Genomic DNA, 16712 nt, shown 5'->3' with positions numbered 1-16712 from the left:
AGTGTCATTGTTCAGATCATCAGCAGCTTCTAAACCAGATGTGCCAGAGAAGAGTGCAGACAGGATGGTGTGTGTGTGTGTGTGTGTGTGTGTGTGTGTGATACAGTGTGTATTAGAAAAGACATAGGGAGAACATGCAAACTCCACAGAAAGGACCCGGACCGTTCCAACTGGGAATCAAACCCAGGACCTTCCTGCTGTGAGGCGACAGTGCTACCCACCGCCCATTGAAACGAATAAATAAAAACAGGATATAATAATAATAATATAATAAGAGTGTTGAAGGTATCGAACCGTCTTTATAAGGGTGAATGAAGCCGAAGACGCGGAGGCCGTAATTCTTCCACTTTGGAACCACGGCGAGCTTCTTCACGGTGGTTCTGGCCTGCAGAGAAACGTAATATAAGATCATTACCCGCCGCGCCTATTCTTAGCCCCGAGTAACGCCCTTTTATCAGCCGCTCTCACCTCACGAGCGCTTTAATCGCTTTACGAGCGGCGCTAAACGAGAGCCGCGAGTGCGTCAGTTACAGAAAGCCGAGGTGAAAAACCCACGGGGATCGTTCAGGACGAGCGAGACGAATACGTGCTTTCAGTCTCAAACAAAGACGCAGCAATCATCCTGCAGGAGAGGATTCATTCTGCACAATTTACACACATTCACTCTGCATTCCAATCTAAACATACTCTCTATGGATGAAAGTATCAGGACGCCTCTTCTAATCACTGGATTCATGTGTTTCAGTCAGAACGGTTACTAACAGGTGGAATAAATCAGTCATTTCCTGTTCTAGTATGACTGTGCTCTATAAATACATGAAGAAAAGCTTCAGGTTCAAGACTGAATGGGCACAAATGGGTCACTCTGTTTTAAAACCAGATGACTGACAAGCTCATAGTCAGGCGTCCCAATAAACCTCCAACTTTCAGGTTCAAATCGACCAGGCGGAGTATCCAACGGGCGAAACGGGCCACGCCTGAGGGTGGGAGGGTCGACGGAGCTTTACTGCCGCTGCATAGATGCGACCACTGTTGTGTGGTCGATAAGACGTGATGAGACTCTCAGTGAGAATTGACCAAACCCCCTCTGACATGCACCGAGTTGCCTGCTGGTGGCGCAGTCTCACAGAGAGCCTGGAAGTTCAGGCGCCTCGACCAGTCAGCAAATTGTCGCCCATTTAACCAACCTCCCCCACCCCTCTATACCAGGGACGGTCATCTTATGCAAGCGCCCCCTTTTGGAGGCTTTATGTTACATCTTGTAAACCACAGTGAGAGGAAACGACTACACAGGGAGAAACTTGAATCTGTTGGGTGACACCAAGCTGCATCTGCTTTGTTTTAGGTGGGTCTGCTGCACTTACGTGGGGGTACAGGGGGAAATGCAGGTTCCTCCTGAGCTGGGACACGGTGGAGCCGCACCAGTCCTCGAACACGTGCAGGTTGGCCCGGCCTTTGTACTGCAGGAACATAAAGAGAAACGACAGGCCGTGAGAAATGAGCTTCCAAATTATCCCCTACAATGCTCCCTTTTTTTCATTCCATCCATCTGTCTGTCTGTCTGTCTGTCTGTCTGTCTGTCTGTCTTCCCTACTGCAGCAGGGAAAGCTCAGGCTCCCGAATCTCTTTAGGGAACTCCACACACACCTCACACACTCTCCTACAGACTTCATCTGGAAGGAGGTGAGAGAACGAGACGTATCACCAGCCCACGCATGTCCGCCTCAGCCTAACGGCAGATCCATCCAGCTGAAATTGGGTCTGCGGGCAGGAGAAACCCCCACGAGAGGTACGAGAGGTGCGAGAGCGCCGCCAGAGCTGCTCCGGACCCGGCTGCAAATCAACACCACGCGAGGTGTGAAAGCCGGCTCACGGAGAACGCTCTCCACCTGAGATCGAACGAGGACCTGATCAAAATGTATGGATCGTGGTTTTGTTTCAGATGTTAATAAAGCGAAAGGAAAACGGTGTGTTGAGGCTGAGAGATGCCAAACACCCCCCTACCCAAATCTCCACATCTCTCCAGATTTTTACACCCCAGTCGGCACCGTCGAAGAAAAATGCGCGACGTTTAACTTTACTGTAGAGGGAAAGAGGAGGATGTCCCTGATATCGGGGTTCAGATGAAACCCCGCTGATGCATCCCGCGTTACCCGTGGCCACGTAATGGCATTCGATAACGGCACAGAGGAACTCGTAAATCACCGGGTGAAACCAGAGGTCGTTTCTGTGCCGTGCCGGGTTCGTGCCGAGCGTGACCCCGCCCCACAAGGAGTGACAGCGGCGAGGGAAACAGCTGGATGAGGAAGGAACGCAGCTGCACATCAGGCGGACGGGGATCATTATCTCCGAGGCGCGGTGATGATCTCGGGACCGACGCTCTCCTGAGCTTTGTGGTGATGTAACGCCGCGGTGAATCATGCGACCATTAGCTGGCACAGGCAGCTCATCTGTTACCCACGCTGGACGAGGGCGTGCTTCAGGCCACGGCGGGTCACCGACACCGCTCGATATGAAACTCATCCCGGCCGGGGTCATTTATCTCAGGAAACCGGGGATGTGGAGGACCCACCGTGCCCGACACCAGTGATTCGTCATCTCACGACCTGCAGCACAGAATTCTCCGGTGAGGCGACGCCTACTAGCGTTCCGGCTCTGGTGAAGCGCTCGTGTTCCTACTACGCCTGTGTGGGTTTAATCCCAACTGTGGTTTCATTCCTCCTCCAAAAAATATGCAGAAGGTGGATTGGCAGCATGTTCAGGATGTATTTCAGCCTTGATCCAAACGTATCGCAAACCAGTGACCCGAAGTCACGTGACTCGACATGCTTAAAAAGTCATCGGCCGATGGCACCATAAGTTTGGACGCCAAGGCGGCCTGCTTCACCTACGCTATACCTACCATACAGACAAACTTTGTGGGTATACAATTACTGACTGTTACCCCTGTACCCCATTTATCAATGGAACGGGACCTCCATTGGACCCCACACACCAAATGATGTGTGAGTGGTGGATCATGTTCTGATTGATAAATGTGGTACATGGGGGTAATAGGCAGTCAGTAATTGTATACCCAGGAGTTTCTCTATATGATAGGTGTAGCTCACCTGCTGAATGACAAACATTTCACTTTATTATTATTATTATTACAATATTAGTAAGAATAACCAGCTGGCCTGACACATATTCTGCTTTCTAGAAGCTCCTGCACTGCCAGGTAGCTGCTGTTGGACCCCTGAGCGCGGCGATGCAGGTGAGCAGATACCACATCTATCAGGTTATCAGGTATGGCTGTGTTTTTTCCTCTGGTTTATTGCTGAGCGTCTGGACGACACCGTTGTTGTAGATAATCACACATTCAGAACTGGCAGGACACCGAGGCGCCGCTAATGAATAGATGGAGTAACGAGGCGGTGAGTGGCAGAACGCCGCGTTCTTCATTACTGACTGCTAACGGTTTGGCAGCGGCGCCGGCGCTTTGGCTCTGACTCGGCGTGATTAGCCTGAACGTTACCCGGTTTAATCTGATTAATCAGGAACATCAGACTTAAAAACAGAGTAAAATAACAGAAATCTAGTTATGATAAAGTACGATCTGACGTTCTGGGCTGAATGATTCCCCCCCCCCCCCCGTCATATTTATTATTTTTATTATTTATATTTATTTATCAGTATATGAAGGTGATGTTTCCCACTTTGGTTCCATCCATGACAGAACAGGTAGCTCCAGGTTACCCATGATTCATCACTTCAGGTTCAATATCAAACATCGTCACCGTTGATTTTGCATCTCTAATTGACCTCACTAATCCCACGCAGACACGGGGAGAACATGCAAAATCCCTCCCTCCCTCAGACACGACTAACTGCCAGGTGACCGTCCAGGTAGAACGCACAGCTGTGATCCAGATCCGAATATCACTGCTCCACTTCCAAAAAAAAACTGGTCCCCACACTGTTATGTAAACAAAACGAGGCAAGAAACTGAGACCTCACCTCTGGTTTCCACGGCAACTTAAGGAACGTCTGGCCGAGGAGCTTTCGGATCTCCGTCCTGCCGCGGCTCTCCTGCCCGGATTCGCCGAGCTCGTCACCCTGCGACGGAGAGAACGAGACCTCGTGAGAACGTCCACGCCCCAACCTGAAGCTTCTGGTTCTAACCCATCGTCTCGTTCCCTCACCTGACCGAGACTACGCGACACGGGCGCACCTTCCGCCGCAGATTCCAACCTGAATGGAGGAACGTGATGTGGGATAATGATGGAATAATGAGGCCGGGTCTGGAAACACATCCGATCCAATTAGGACGTGAGCGTGATCCCTGTATTACAGTCAGTGGTGGAGGTTTTAGGACTCGGGTAAAGGTGTCTAATTGATCTGCTGAGGACTCTGGAGTGAATGCAGCGCAGGTCTGATTAGAATCCTCTGTACTGAGGAGCTGATCAGGTAGGTAGTGGGGAGCAGGGCGGGTCACCAGGGTTTAGGACAGACCCCGTGTATTGATGCAGTATCAGTCTAACACGTTCTCAGGATGATGTCGGTCAGGACGAGGACAGGAGCAGAGAGAGAATCTGGGATTATTTCAGTAATTGCTCTGAGAAAAACCGCGCGCTCGTACCTGAGGAAGCTCGTTCTCTATAACTTATCGTTACATCTGAGCGCAGTCAGCTAGAAAAGCGCTACGCTGCGGGGGGACGCGGGCGCTAACGCTTCCTGAATGAAAAACCTGGAGCTCCGAGTGTTTGTACTGTAGGGTACAGCTGTAGCATCGCTAATGAACCTGGAACAAGAGCCAGAGTTTAATACGCTACAGAGAGATTCAACCACTTCACCTCTAATCTAATATACACACCAGCCAACATACGTCTACCCTGTAGCACTGGTACACATGATCTAGTAGATCTGGATCTGATGGTGCGTGTGTGAGGGTGAGGGATCTATTAGATGTGGATCTGATGGTGTGTGTGAGGGTGAGGGATCTATTAGACGTGGATCTGATGGTGAGGGTGAGGGATCTATTAGATGTGGATCTGATGGTGTGTGTGAGGGTGAGGGATCTATTAGATGTGGATCTGATGGTGCGTGTGAGGGTGAGGGATCTATTAGATGTCAGACTGTTCTCCTCCCAGCATGAGCCCTGAGGTGTTTAAAAATCCCAACAACACTGCTGCACCTGCTACACTCACACCAGAACACTACACTATCATCTTGTCATCATGTTAGTGTCAGTACAGTTCTGAGGCTGGACAGTATCCGGTCGGTAGGTACACAGGGTGATGAAGAGTACAGAGCAGCACATGGGCTCCAGTCAGTAACTGTATACCTGTATAGTTGAGTGAATGGGTTGTGGTAACAGAGGGGAAGATTTCTGAGGAAATGAGGCGTGGAGCAGCGCTGCACTTTATAAATAGACGAGACTATAAATAAACCCGGCTCGGTTCGGAGGGGAACGCGCTCGGCGCTCGGCTTTAACGTTATTCTCTTTTAACTCCTCTCACCACGCCGGCTGCCCCCGGGGGCCCGACCTCACTCAGGACCATCGCTACCACGCCCAGCTTCCTCTGCTGCATCATACATACTGAAGTCCCGACTACAGGCTTGCATAGTTCAGTGAACTGTGTCTGACCAATCTTCCCCTCTGTTACAGCAGCCAATTCACTGGACTATATAGGTATACAATTACTGACTGTAGCCCTCTGACACGTGTACAGCACCGACCGCTTCCTTTCACCTGCACCGAGCAGGTTCATACGGAGATCCGTATCACGCACAGAGAATCACGCACCGATCTCCGAGGCCCTTAATCTTCAAATACTCAGACAGTACACAGACACAGTGCTGTAGGTCGCTTTGGAAAAAAAGTATCTGCTAGATGTTAAGCTCCATCATTCTACTGGCCAAAACACCAACTGGAACAGGCCACAGTGAACAGAGCTTCAGGGATCTGGGTTCTAACCTCACACCTCTGCTATCTGCTTGCCGGTATTTCCCCTCTGTAAGTCGCTCTGAATAAGAGCGTCCGCTAAAAGCCGAAAATGTAAATGAAGTCTGGAAGAATTCCACAGATCGGTTCCTAATCTGATCCAGAGGAGCGTCAGGTCTTTAAACCCAGAAAAAGGCGTCCGTGTGAAGTTCTGACGCCGCTCGTGATCGCTCTCTCCACACAGGCGTCTCCTGCCGTGGCTCTAACTCACCACGCCGTCCTTCAGAGCTCTGCAGGAACGCCGAGTTCAAAAATCACCTCTAAAGTTTTGAAGGTTTGAAGACGAACGGGAGCTTCTGAGTCTCGGTTCTGAGGTGAGGATGTGGGAGGATGGAGGACGGTCCCCTGACGACCAGCACCAGAAGGATGTGAGAGATGAGTTTAACTCCCATGGCTCTCTTCACACACACACACACACACACACACACACACACACACACACACACACACTCACCTTCGAAGCTCAGAACACACAAGCCAACCTGTCTTCCTGTCACACATACACACACCTACCCATATACACACACACACACACACACATATATATACCGTACACACACATATATACCGTACACACACACATATATATGCCGTACACACACACACATATATATACCGTACACACACATATATACTGTACACACACACACATATATACCGTACACACACACACATATACAGGGGTTGGACAATGAAACTGAAACACCTGGTTTTAGACCACAATAATTTATTAGTATGGTGTAGGGCCTCCTTTTGCGGCCAATACAGCGTCAATTCATCTTGGAAATGACATATACAAGTCCTGCACAGTGGTCAGAGGGATTTTAAGCCATTCTTCTTGCAGGATAGTGGCCAGGTCACTACGTGATGCTGGTGGAGGAAAACGTTTCCTGACTCGCTTCTCCAAAACACCCCAAAGTGGCTCAATAATATTTAGATCTGGTGACTGTGCAGGCCATGGGAGATGTTCAACTTCACTTTCATGTTCATCAAACCGATCTTTCACCAGTCTTGCTGTGTGTATTGGTGCATTGTCATCCTGATACACGGCACCGCCATTGGATGCACATGGTCCTCCAGAATGGTTCGGTAGTCCTTGGCAGTGATGCGCCCATCTAGCACAAGTATCGGGCCAAGGGAATGCCATGATATGGCAGCCCAAACCATCACTGATCCACCCCCATGCTTCACTCTGGGCATGCAACAGTCTGGGTGGTACGCTTCTTTGGGGCTTCTCCACACCGTAACTCTCCCGGATGTGGGGAAAACAGTAAAGGTGGACTCATCAGAGAACAATACATGTTTCACATTGTCCACAGCCCAAGATTTGCGCTCCTTGCACCATTGAAACCGACGTTTGGCATTGGCACGAGTGACCAAAGGTTTGGCTATAGCAGCCCGGCCGTGTATATCGACCCTGTGGAGCTCCCGACGGACAGTTCTGGTGGAAACAGGAGAGTCGAGGTGCACATTTAATTCTGCCGTGATTTGGGCAGCCGTGGTTTTATGTTTTTTGGATACGATCCGGGTTAGCACCCGAACATCCCTTTCAGACAGCTTCCTCTTGCGTCCACAGTTAATCCTGTTGGATGTGGTTTGTCCTTCTTGGTGGTATGCTGACATTACCCTGGATACCGTGGCTCTTGATACATCACAAAGACTTGCTGTCTTGGTCACAGATGCGCCAGCAAGACGTGCACCAACAATTTGTCCTCTTTTGAACTCTGGTATGTCACCCATAATGTTGTGTGCATTGCAATATTTTGAGCAAAACTGTGCTCTTACCCTGCTAATTGAACCTTCACACTCTGCTCTTACTGGTGCAATGTGCAATTAATGAAGATTGGCCACCAGACTGGTCCAATTTAGCCATGAAACCTCCCACACTAAAATGACAGGTGTTTCAGTTATTTTGTCCAACCCCTGTATATACCGTACACACACATATATACTGTACACACACACACATATATACCGTACACACACACACATATATACCGTACACACACACACATATATACCGTACACACACATATATACCGTACACACACACACACATATATACCGTACACACACACACATATATACCGTACACACACATATATACCGTACACACACACACACATATATACCGTACACACACACACATATATATACCGTACACACACATATATACCGTACACACACACACATATATATACCGTACACACACATATATACCGTACACACACACACATATATACCGTACACACACACACATATATACCGTACACACACACACATATATACCGTACACACACACACACATATACCGTACACACACACACATATATACCGTACACACACATATATATACCGTACACACACACACATATATATACCGTACACACACACACATATATACCGTACACACACACACATATACCGTACACACACACACATATATACCGTACACACACACACATATACCGTACACACACACACATATATATACCGTACACACACATATATACCGTACACACACACACACATATATACCGTACACACACACACATATATATACCGTACACACACATATATACCGTACACACACATATATACCGTACACACACACACATATATACCGTACACACACACACACACATATATACCGTACATACACACATACAGTATATATACCGTACACACACATACAGTATATACCGTACACACACACACATATATACCGTACACACACACATACAGTATATACCGTACACACACACACATATATACCGTACACACACACATACAGTATATATACCGTACACACACACACATATATACCGTACACACACACATACAGTATATATACCGTACACACACACATACAGTATATATACCGTACACACACACACATATATACCGTACACACACACATACAGTATATATACCGTACACACAGAATTGGTGCCATTCCGTTATTTTGGCATGTTTTATGTGTATTTTGTATCTTTATTGACGCAGTATTTTTGTTTTTATTCCTTGATCTGAGATTTGTCTTCCCCGTTCCAGCAGCCCAGATATCCAGGCAGTTTAAGATCCTTTATTAAAGCACATCAGTTTACCTGGACATATTATGGGATGGATGTGGACGCTCCCTGGTGATTCAGGAGGAACGTTACTCCTCTATTTCACTGTCAGGACGCCGAGGACATTATATGTATAAATGTAGATGAAAATTAACCTTAAAATGTAAGTGTCTAGTTAACACGCTAACGGCTCCCGTTTGGTGAAACAACCAGAACGAAACAGAACCGCTGGATCTTACTGGGTTCCTCGATGTGCACTGAACGTTTCTTGGCTACACAGACCGTAACTGAAATCTCTCCTTCATATCCGCCGGACTAATGTGCAGGAAATTAGCCGAGGAGCCGCGCAATGGGGCTGCGCTAAATCTAATAACGTAACGGCTACTATCAGAAGTTCATCTACAGACTCATTGTTCCTCGAGTTCTGCACACATTCATTGTCGTAGCAATAAGGGACTCAAAAAAAGAGTTTGGACGGGGTACAGTAAGTGTGAAGAGGTTATATATACTGGGTATAAAAGAAGGATCCACCAAAAACAATTAGCCCACCAATTTGTGCCAAACTTCATGAGCAAATCGTCTATCAGATCAAATAAAATGTTTCTCAATGCAAGATTGCAATTACTTTATGTTTTTCACCATCTACTGTACATGATATTGTAAAAAGATTCCCAGAAACATGAAAGGGTATCTCACAGATATCTCAGATCGTGTAGATCAAGGCCGGAATCCACTGCTGAATGTCCGTGATGGCATTGCACGAGAAACCTTCACACTACTGTGCATTAGTACTTCGGAAAACCGTCGTTAGTTAACGCGGGCCGCCGCTGCATCGAGAAATGCAACCTGAAACTCTGCCACTCAAAGAGAAAGCTGTACACCAGATCTCTGAGCCTGAGCTCATCTCAGATGGACTGAAAGTGGAATCAAGTGGAATTCCACTCATCTGTGGTCAGATAAATCCACATACAAAACCCTGTGGTACGGCAAGGTCCCACGTTACCCAAATACAAGGAAGAAAAGAAGATCCTGCTGGCTTCATACAGGTCCGGAGGTGCTAGTGCTAGTCTGTGGTCCTCCTCTGCCAGCATGGATGTCAAAGCAGTGCAGCAAATCGACCAAAATGTTATAAATGGTGTAAATGTTTCAACTTGTGTCGAGCAGTGAGGTTTTTCTACTCTGGTGTGGTGTAAAGCACTGCCACACGGACCTGGCAGATTTGCAGAGTTCAATATAAAAAGGACAGAGCAAAAAAAGCCTTAAAGGACCTTGTACATCACAGAAAACCGCGTCTACGTGAGATGCTGATGCTAGTATTTGAGGAACTGCTGGCAGGGGCGTTTGCTGAAGCGTGTCGTAAGCGACCGCGAGCCGAAAGATGAAAGATCATCCCCGAACCCCCAGCGAGGGCCCCCGTGGGCGCAGGAGACACGATTTACTGCCCCAGCGTCCGCGAGGAGTAAAGAAAAGGCGGAGTAATATTTCTCCCGGCTTCATAAACACGCCGCCGTGATTCAAACCCTCGGCGTCCTGGCGGTGAAATAGAGGAGTAACGTTCCTCCTGAATCACCAGGGAGCGTCCACATCCATCCCATAATATCATCTATACCCCATAATATCTCCAGGTAAACTGATGTGCTTTAATAAAGGATCTGAAACTGCCTGGATATCTGGGCTGCTGCAACGTGGAAGACAAATCTCAGATCAAGGTAAAAAAAAAAAAAAAAAAACGCATAAAAAAGGTGGACAAAATAACGGAAACAAAGTAAGAGTTTGCCCAGGCCTGGTCTATCAGTTCAAACAGAACGCAAGGTTGAGAAGAATTCAGATCTTTCACCATCTACCGTACGTAATATTGTGAAAAGATTCTCAGAAGCATGAAAGAGATCTCGCTGATATCTCTGGAATCCACTGCTGAACGTTCGTGACCTGTGAGCCATTAAGAAGATTGCACGAGAAACATCACGCTAATGTATTCACGGGCGGTTCTGCTCCAGAAAAGGGGCGTCACATAGTCTCTCTCACAGGGTGGTTCCATCAAAGGGCTTAAAATGTTCAGACGATACGATATAGTACAAAAACTGGACCAAGTTTCACAGAAAAGCAGGTTTGCCTGAGGGAGAAACCGTGATACGTAGAGAAACGTCCACCTGGAGCGAATTAACGCCAACCTGCGCCTACTACTGCGTACAAAACTGTATAAACGGCATCACTTACTCGCTGTGTGCCATCCTCGTCCCCGTCACTGGAGTCACCGGCGTCTTGGTGAGTCGAGGAGGAGTGAGGAGCCGGTTTTTGGTGAGAGTCCAAACCTTCAGTCTGCTTCTCCATATCTGTGGAAATAAACATAAATCATTATACAGAGGAACCTTAAAACTCCACGTGGTTCTGGGAGTGGTTCGAGTTTTGAAGGCGTGGGCGCCCCCTAGTGTGTTCAGCAGACAAATTCGGCCGGTAGTCTGCTGGGTGGGAAAAGACGGGACAAAAAAGTTGGTGGGGCCTTCAAGGGAGGGCGTGTCAGGAGAACATACCCTCCTCGTACACCATCGGGGTCTCCAGCAGAGGAAGAGGAACTGGCTACGACTAAACTGGAGAGAAATGCATTAATAAAATCAGGTGTGTCGCGTCTCCTCAGTGTAAGTTCCCATCACACTGTGTTCTAAACGAGGTATTTTGGTCAAACAGACGGCGTGTATTTCTCACCCATCTGCCCGTCAGTGTGTAGACGAGTGCCAGCTGTAATGGGACGGGCACCCCGCGTAGCAGAAGATAACGTGTTAACCCCATGCCAGAAGTTTCCTCCGGCGCTCCGTCACGGACGTACTCTCTCTTTCTCTCATCCTCACTTCCTCCCGGGTTCCTTTTATCCGTTATCTTATCCCAGCTGACTTTTAGCACATTATCTGATGATCCCCCATCACTCTATTTTTATCCTCTGCCGTGAGGATTTGGGTGATTATTCTTCACTTCTGGCTTCTGTGGGCTCCCTCCCTCAAAAGGTTTATCGTCTCTCCGGCTCGAGGCACCGAGACGCCACGGGAAGAACAGATTAGTCAAGGATGACTGACCACGACTGGACCGATATCACAAATATACAGTATAAGCAACTATTTCCCCCTCTTTTCGGCTCCCATACATACATACATGTTTAATTTTGACGACGTTACAGTCATAAATCTTTAGTTCTTTAAGAGTCAGATTAGTACCTGCCCTAGTATCTGACTACGACATGAATATTCGTCAGTGTGGAATAATCCAGTCAGATCCAGGGTTACAGCTCCACATGTATCTGTGTTTATCTGGATTCTCCTCCCTGTTTCACTTTTAAACTTGTGTTACGGCTCCAGCTTCTGAGAAACAGTGAGAATCAGAATCAGCTTCTCCCAGAGTCTAAAGCTTAACGTGGTTTAATGTAGTAAAAGAAGGAGACAGGAGCACTAAACTTCTCTTCATTATTACTGCTCATAAGTTCCTCCACTAATCACGTTCCTCACTCGCTGTTTTACTACAGTAAGGCACACTAAGTTTCGTTCGTACGTCCCGAGTCGCTTTTACCACCTCGTATCAAACAGTTCGTCTCACTGGAGGAGCTTTGAGAAGGTCAGCGGCAAACTGGGTGGTAAACTGAATGCATTTAGTGTAATCTGGTGTGTTGAGCCCTAAAGAGAAACAGAATCCTCCATCATTATCGGTAGAAGGTCTGTAGGACCTGGTCCACAAACACCTAAAGCACCAAAAGATCTTCCTCCACACTGACACCACCATCACTTCTAACCACCTCATCAATAACACCCCCGACTGCCAACACGAGCCATCAGAACTCACACAACGTCAAACGACTGGCCTCTCGGGCCAGTAAATGAAACCTGTTCCAGCTCGCTCGATACGACGCCCATCGTCGTTCCAGCTCGGTGAACGGCGGCGCTGCCAGCTTTTCCAACAGCGCTCCAGTACGCACCTTCATCTCCTGGTGAAAATCTAACGCTGCTTTATATGGAACTGGGTCACACTTCTCAAAATGTCACCGGCGCTCAGGAATAAATCACGTTTACAGTTACAGGCTGGATCAGAGACGATCCGAATCAACTCGACTCCACTTAATAATAATCAGTGAGTTAGAATCCCAGGAGAGCTGCCAACCTGACTGTGCAGCCCACACAAACACAACTGGCCATGTTTGAGAGAGGGAAGGTCGTATGGGGGCTCTACTTGCTGTGAAATGAGATCTTTGGGACTAATGGAAGTGTGTGTGTGGGGGGGGGGGGGGTCACATGAAGCTTAGCGTGACTTTCCATAGTCACGATTAATAAGGAGTGTTCGGCGCCCGGCCAGGCTGGTAGCATTCGAATCCTTACCTATTTACCTGTGGTTTAATGTACATATCCATTTAAGTGCACTCAGCAGCGCCCCCGCTGGCATGAACCTGAATCACAAAATTCACATTTTCAACACAGTATTAAGTGTTCAGCTGTTTATTTGAGGCTCCATGCAGAAAACATTTTATTTTTTTGGACTACATGGTGGCTTATTTATAGCAGTGACATTCTGGATTCAGGAGTAGAGCCAGTTCCGGCTGTCGGGTTCCTCCCTCGGTTTCTTTTGATTCCGCTCTTAAATTGCCTCCACCTTTACAGATTGCTCTGCACCCTGAGGCCGGCGTATTTAATCAAACCCTACCTGCACCCGAGGGGAAACCCGGCCGAGATCTCATCCTCTTCATCTTGAGACTGAGGAGCGACCGTCTCCTTCGTTTAAAAACGTTCGATGTAGACGGAGAGAGAGTCGTCCGCTATTGTAGTCCCGGACCAATCGATATCGGAGACGCGGATCAAAAAAGTAAACTCACGCCGGAAGAGAAAACGAAAGTGGAATTAAAAATGTGTACATTATATTTTTACACCGGGACAAAACATGCAGGTGGAGAGACAAAACTATAGGACGATTCACTACAAAGACTAAAAGGGGGGAGCAGTGGTCGTTCAAAGCCATAACTGAGTACTAGAACTTGCAAAAATCAAGGCGAGAACAAAGCAAGCCTCCCGATAAAATAAATCCCATCACTCATGTAAACAGAGAGACGCACCTAGTGGACGATTACTGAACTACTGGTCTCCATACGCTTCTCACAGGAATTTAAAACAATCAGACCGGACGTTTGGTTTAACAGATTTTGTCCGTTAAATCAAGGTTATCGAGGGTAAATCGAGAATACAATCCCAAAAGCAGCTGAGAACACTTGAAGGAGAACACTAATTTTGTATAGGAGACTTTAAAAGATCCACACCTAGCTCGGATTTTTTTTTATGGAAAACACAATTCCGATCCGGAGAACAGGACCAGTTAGACACGCTCAGATGTCCTGACTGTGGCATCTACAGGATGTGAACTTCTCACCGTCCTCACACGACGGAGCAAACGCTTACACAGTTAAAAGCCCAAGGCACGTACACCCCCCCCCCCCCCCATCCCGAACACGCCCGGCTCACCCGGCACTGCTTAGTTCTGACTGACACGCTGATGAAATTTCACTCAAACCGCTGCAACACAACAACATCAAAGCTCCCGAGAGCCTGGATCCAATCAGATCTCACGGACCACATGAAATATTTACACCTGTTATGATGTCAAGTTAATTATTAAACGTACGAAGCGCCGCTTTAATGTTGCTTTAATTGAAATTCATCAGAATATAAAGACTGAAATCAGAAAGCAGCGTTTTCAGACGCTCACGTCTCACTTCGACTCTGAAGACGTTGGATCTGTTTCCATCCAGGGTCGGAATCCTGGACTCACCGAGAGTGAGCTGGTTTACGCTTTTACACCTTTATTAGCCCAGAACTCTGTTCACATCTACGCAGAATTAAAAAAATAAAGCCTCAAGCCGTCTAAATACAGAGAAATGACAGAAATAACAAGAACTGTTACAGTTACACACAAAGCTTCAGCAATTCAAATACAGTTCAGATCTCAGCTCGGCTACCGGTCGGCTGGGCGCCCCCTAGTGCCTGCAGCAGACAAGATCGACCTCTAGTCTGATGGGTGGGAAAAGACGGGACTAAAAAGTTGGCGGGGTCTTCAACACAGTGTAAGGACCCTGGTTAGTAGCCTGAGGTGCCTGTACAGAAGTGGAGGAACATGGAGATCCACAGTGGTATCTCAGTGGTCAAGGTGCGGTTCAAGCCCTACTACTGCCAGGTTGCCACCATTGGACCCCTGAGCAAGATCCTGAACCCTCAACTGCTCGCATTGCTTCAGTCACAATCGCTTCAGATAAAAATGCCATAGACGTGAATGAATCGCCGTCTGTTGTGTCTCTGAACGGCGGCGCTGAAATGCAGCACGTGGGGCGACCGGCGCCACATTGGTTAGCGCAGATGGGCGACATGGGAGGCGCCATTTGCGCGAGAGAACGTACCGGCGTGTCACACGCAGGACGAGAACACGAGCGACAGAGATCCTCGATTCCAGAGTTTCGACCTTGAAGATGCGTCACACCTTCAGCTAATGAAGCGTGTACCCGTCTGCCATCCGTCTGCTGTCCGTCTGCAAGCTGTCTCACAGACACCGGAACACCGTGCATTTAAGAGCTCAACCAGACGTCAAGAAGATAAGAAGGACGTGATAGTAAACGATTTCGGGTTCTGAAACGCACACGCGCTGATCGTTCCTCGTTCTTCTCTTCCTGTACAGCAGGATTTCACAACGATGGAAGAAGTTCAAAGTCGGACGTCCGACAAGCTCAAGGTCGGGTGTCCGAATACTTTTGTCCTTAAAGTGTAAATCTCAAACTAATCAAAACTGAAAAATAAAGCTAGCTCCGTGCAGCCGTGTAGAGCAGCTCAGTAACGGATTGTTGAGGGATTAGTTCCAGTAGCCATGCTGCCGGGGCGAGAGCGAATAATCCTCCGTCCTGGGAGGACTGAAACATTCTGAGCACTCGTAGCTCTGTCCTGTAGCTCAACACGTCTGTGGGATGAAGGAAAGTGGACCGACTCTCCGAAACATTCAGGAACTCACGTTAGGAAGGAGGAGACATGACAGTGAGGAACGTCTGCCTGTAAACTAAAGTGGAACAGCGGTGTAATGCGCTAACCCACCACCGTGAGGCGCAAAATCCCTCATGTACTGAGAGAGTACTCAGAGGACGAACTGGCAACCTGTCCTATAGAAGATTTAACCCTCTGTGAGAATCCATCACTGACTGGTGGACTGCACACTGGTCAAAGGGAGGAGATGCTAGTCTGTAAGGGAACTGCAGCAGAGAATTGGGAATGAAGAAAGAAACATTCAGTCACTCCAGGACGTAGCTGGACTTGGTCTCCTGCCTCCGTTTTTTTACAACAAGGCAAACAGAAAGGGGTATAACATGATCGAGGGTGTGATCCGGGCTGGTTTTCGGACTCTCGCGGGTACACAGCCGTGCCAGGATCCGTTCGACACATCTCATTATGTGCTGCCGGTAAGCGGAGTGGTTCTGGAGGCTAATTACATTTTGTCGGTGTGCACCGAGCAGACTCTCATCCAGGATCCTAATGTTTGCCCTGAGCGTCTCTGGGAATAATTAGGAACAGCCGGTCCCGTAAACCCATTACAGAAAATTGGGCTCGCCCCGCTCAGGTCTGATGAGTCTCTTCATGAGCATCAAAAACAAACAG

General features: G+C 47.9%; 1 protein-coding gene across 1 annotated transcript in view; it reads right to left on the bottom strand.

The window, feature by feature from the left end:
• b4galnt4b (beta-1,4-N-acetyl-galactosaminyl transferase 4b) overlaps positions 1–16712 on the bottom strand; it is a 54524-nt gene that overhangs the window by 25178 nt on the left and 12634 nt on the right. The window contains exons 3-6 of the mRNA XM_062989845.1: positions 11275–11390; positions 4000–4098; positions 1365–1460; positions 295–385 (exon numbers count right to left, since the gene is read on the bottom strand). Of these exons, the coding sequence (XP_062845915.1) occupies positions 295–385; positions 1365–1460; positions 4000–4098; positions 11275–11390 (402 nt within the window). The remainder of the gene's footprint in view (positions 1–294; positions 386–1364; positions 1461–3999; positions 4099–11274; positions 11391–16712) is intronic.

Source organism: Trichomycterus rosablanca, chromosome 27 (assembly GCF_030014385.1).
Source record: "Trichomycterus rosablanca isolate fTriRos1 chromosome 27, fTriRos1.hap1, whole genome shotgun sequence".
Lineage (NCBI taxonomy): Eukaryota > Metazoa > Chordata > Actinopteri > Siluriformes > Trichomycteridae > Trichomycterus > Trichomycterus rosablanca.
This window is presented reverse-complemented; position numbering and strand designations above follow the sequence as displayed.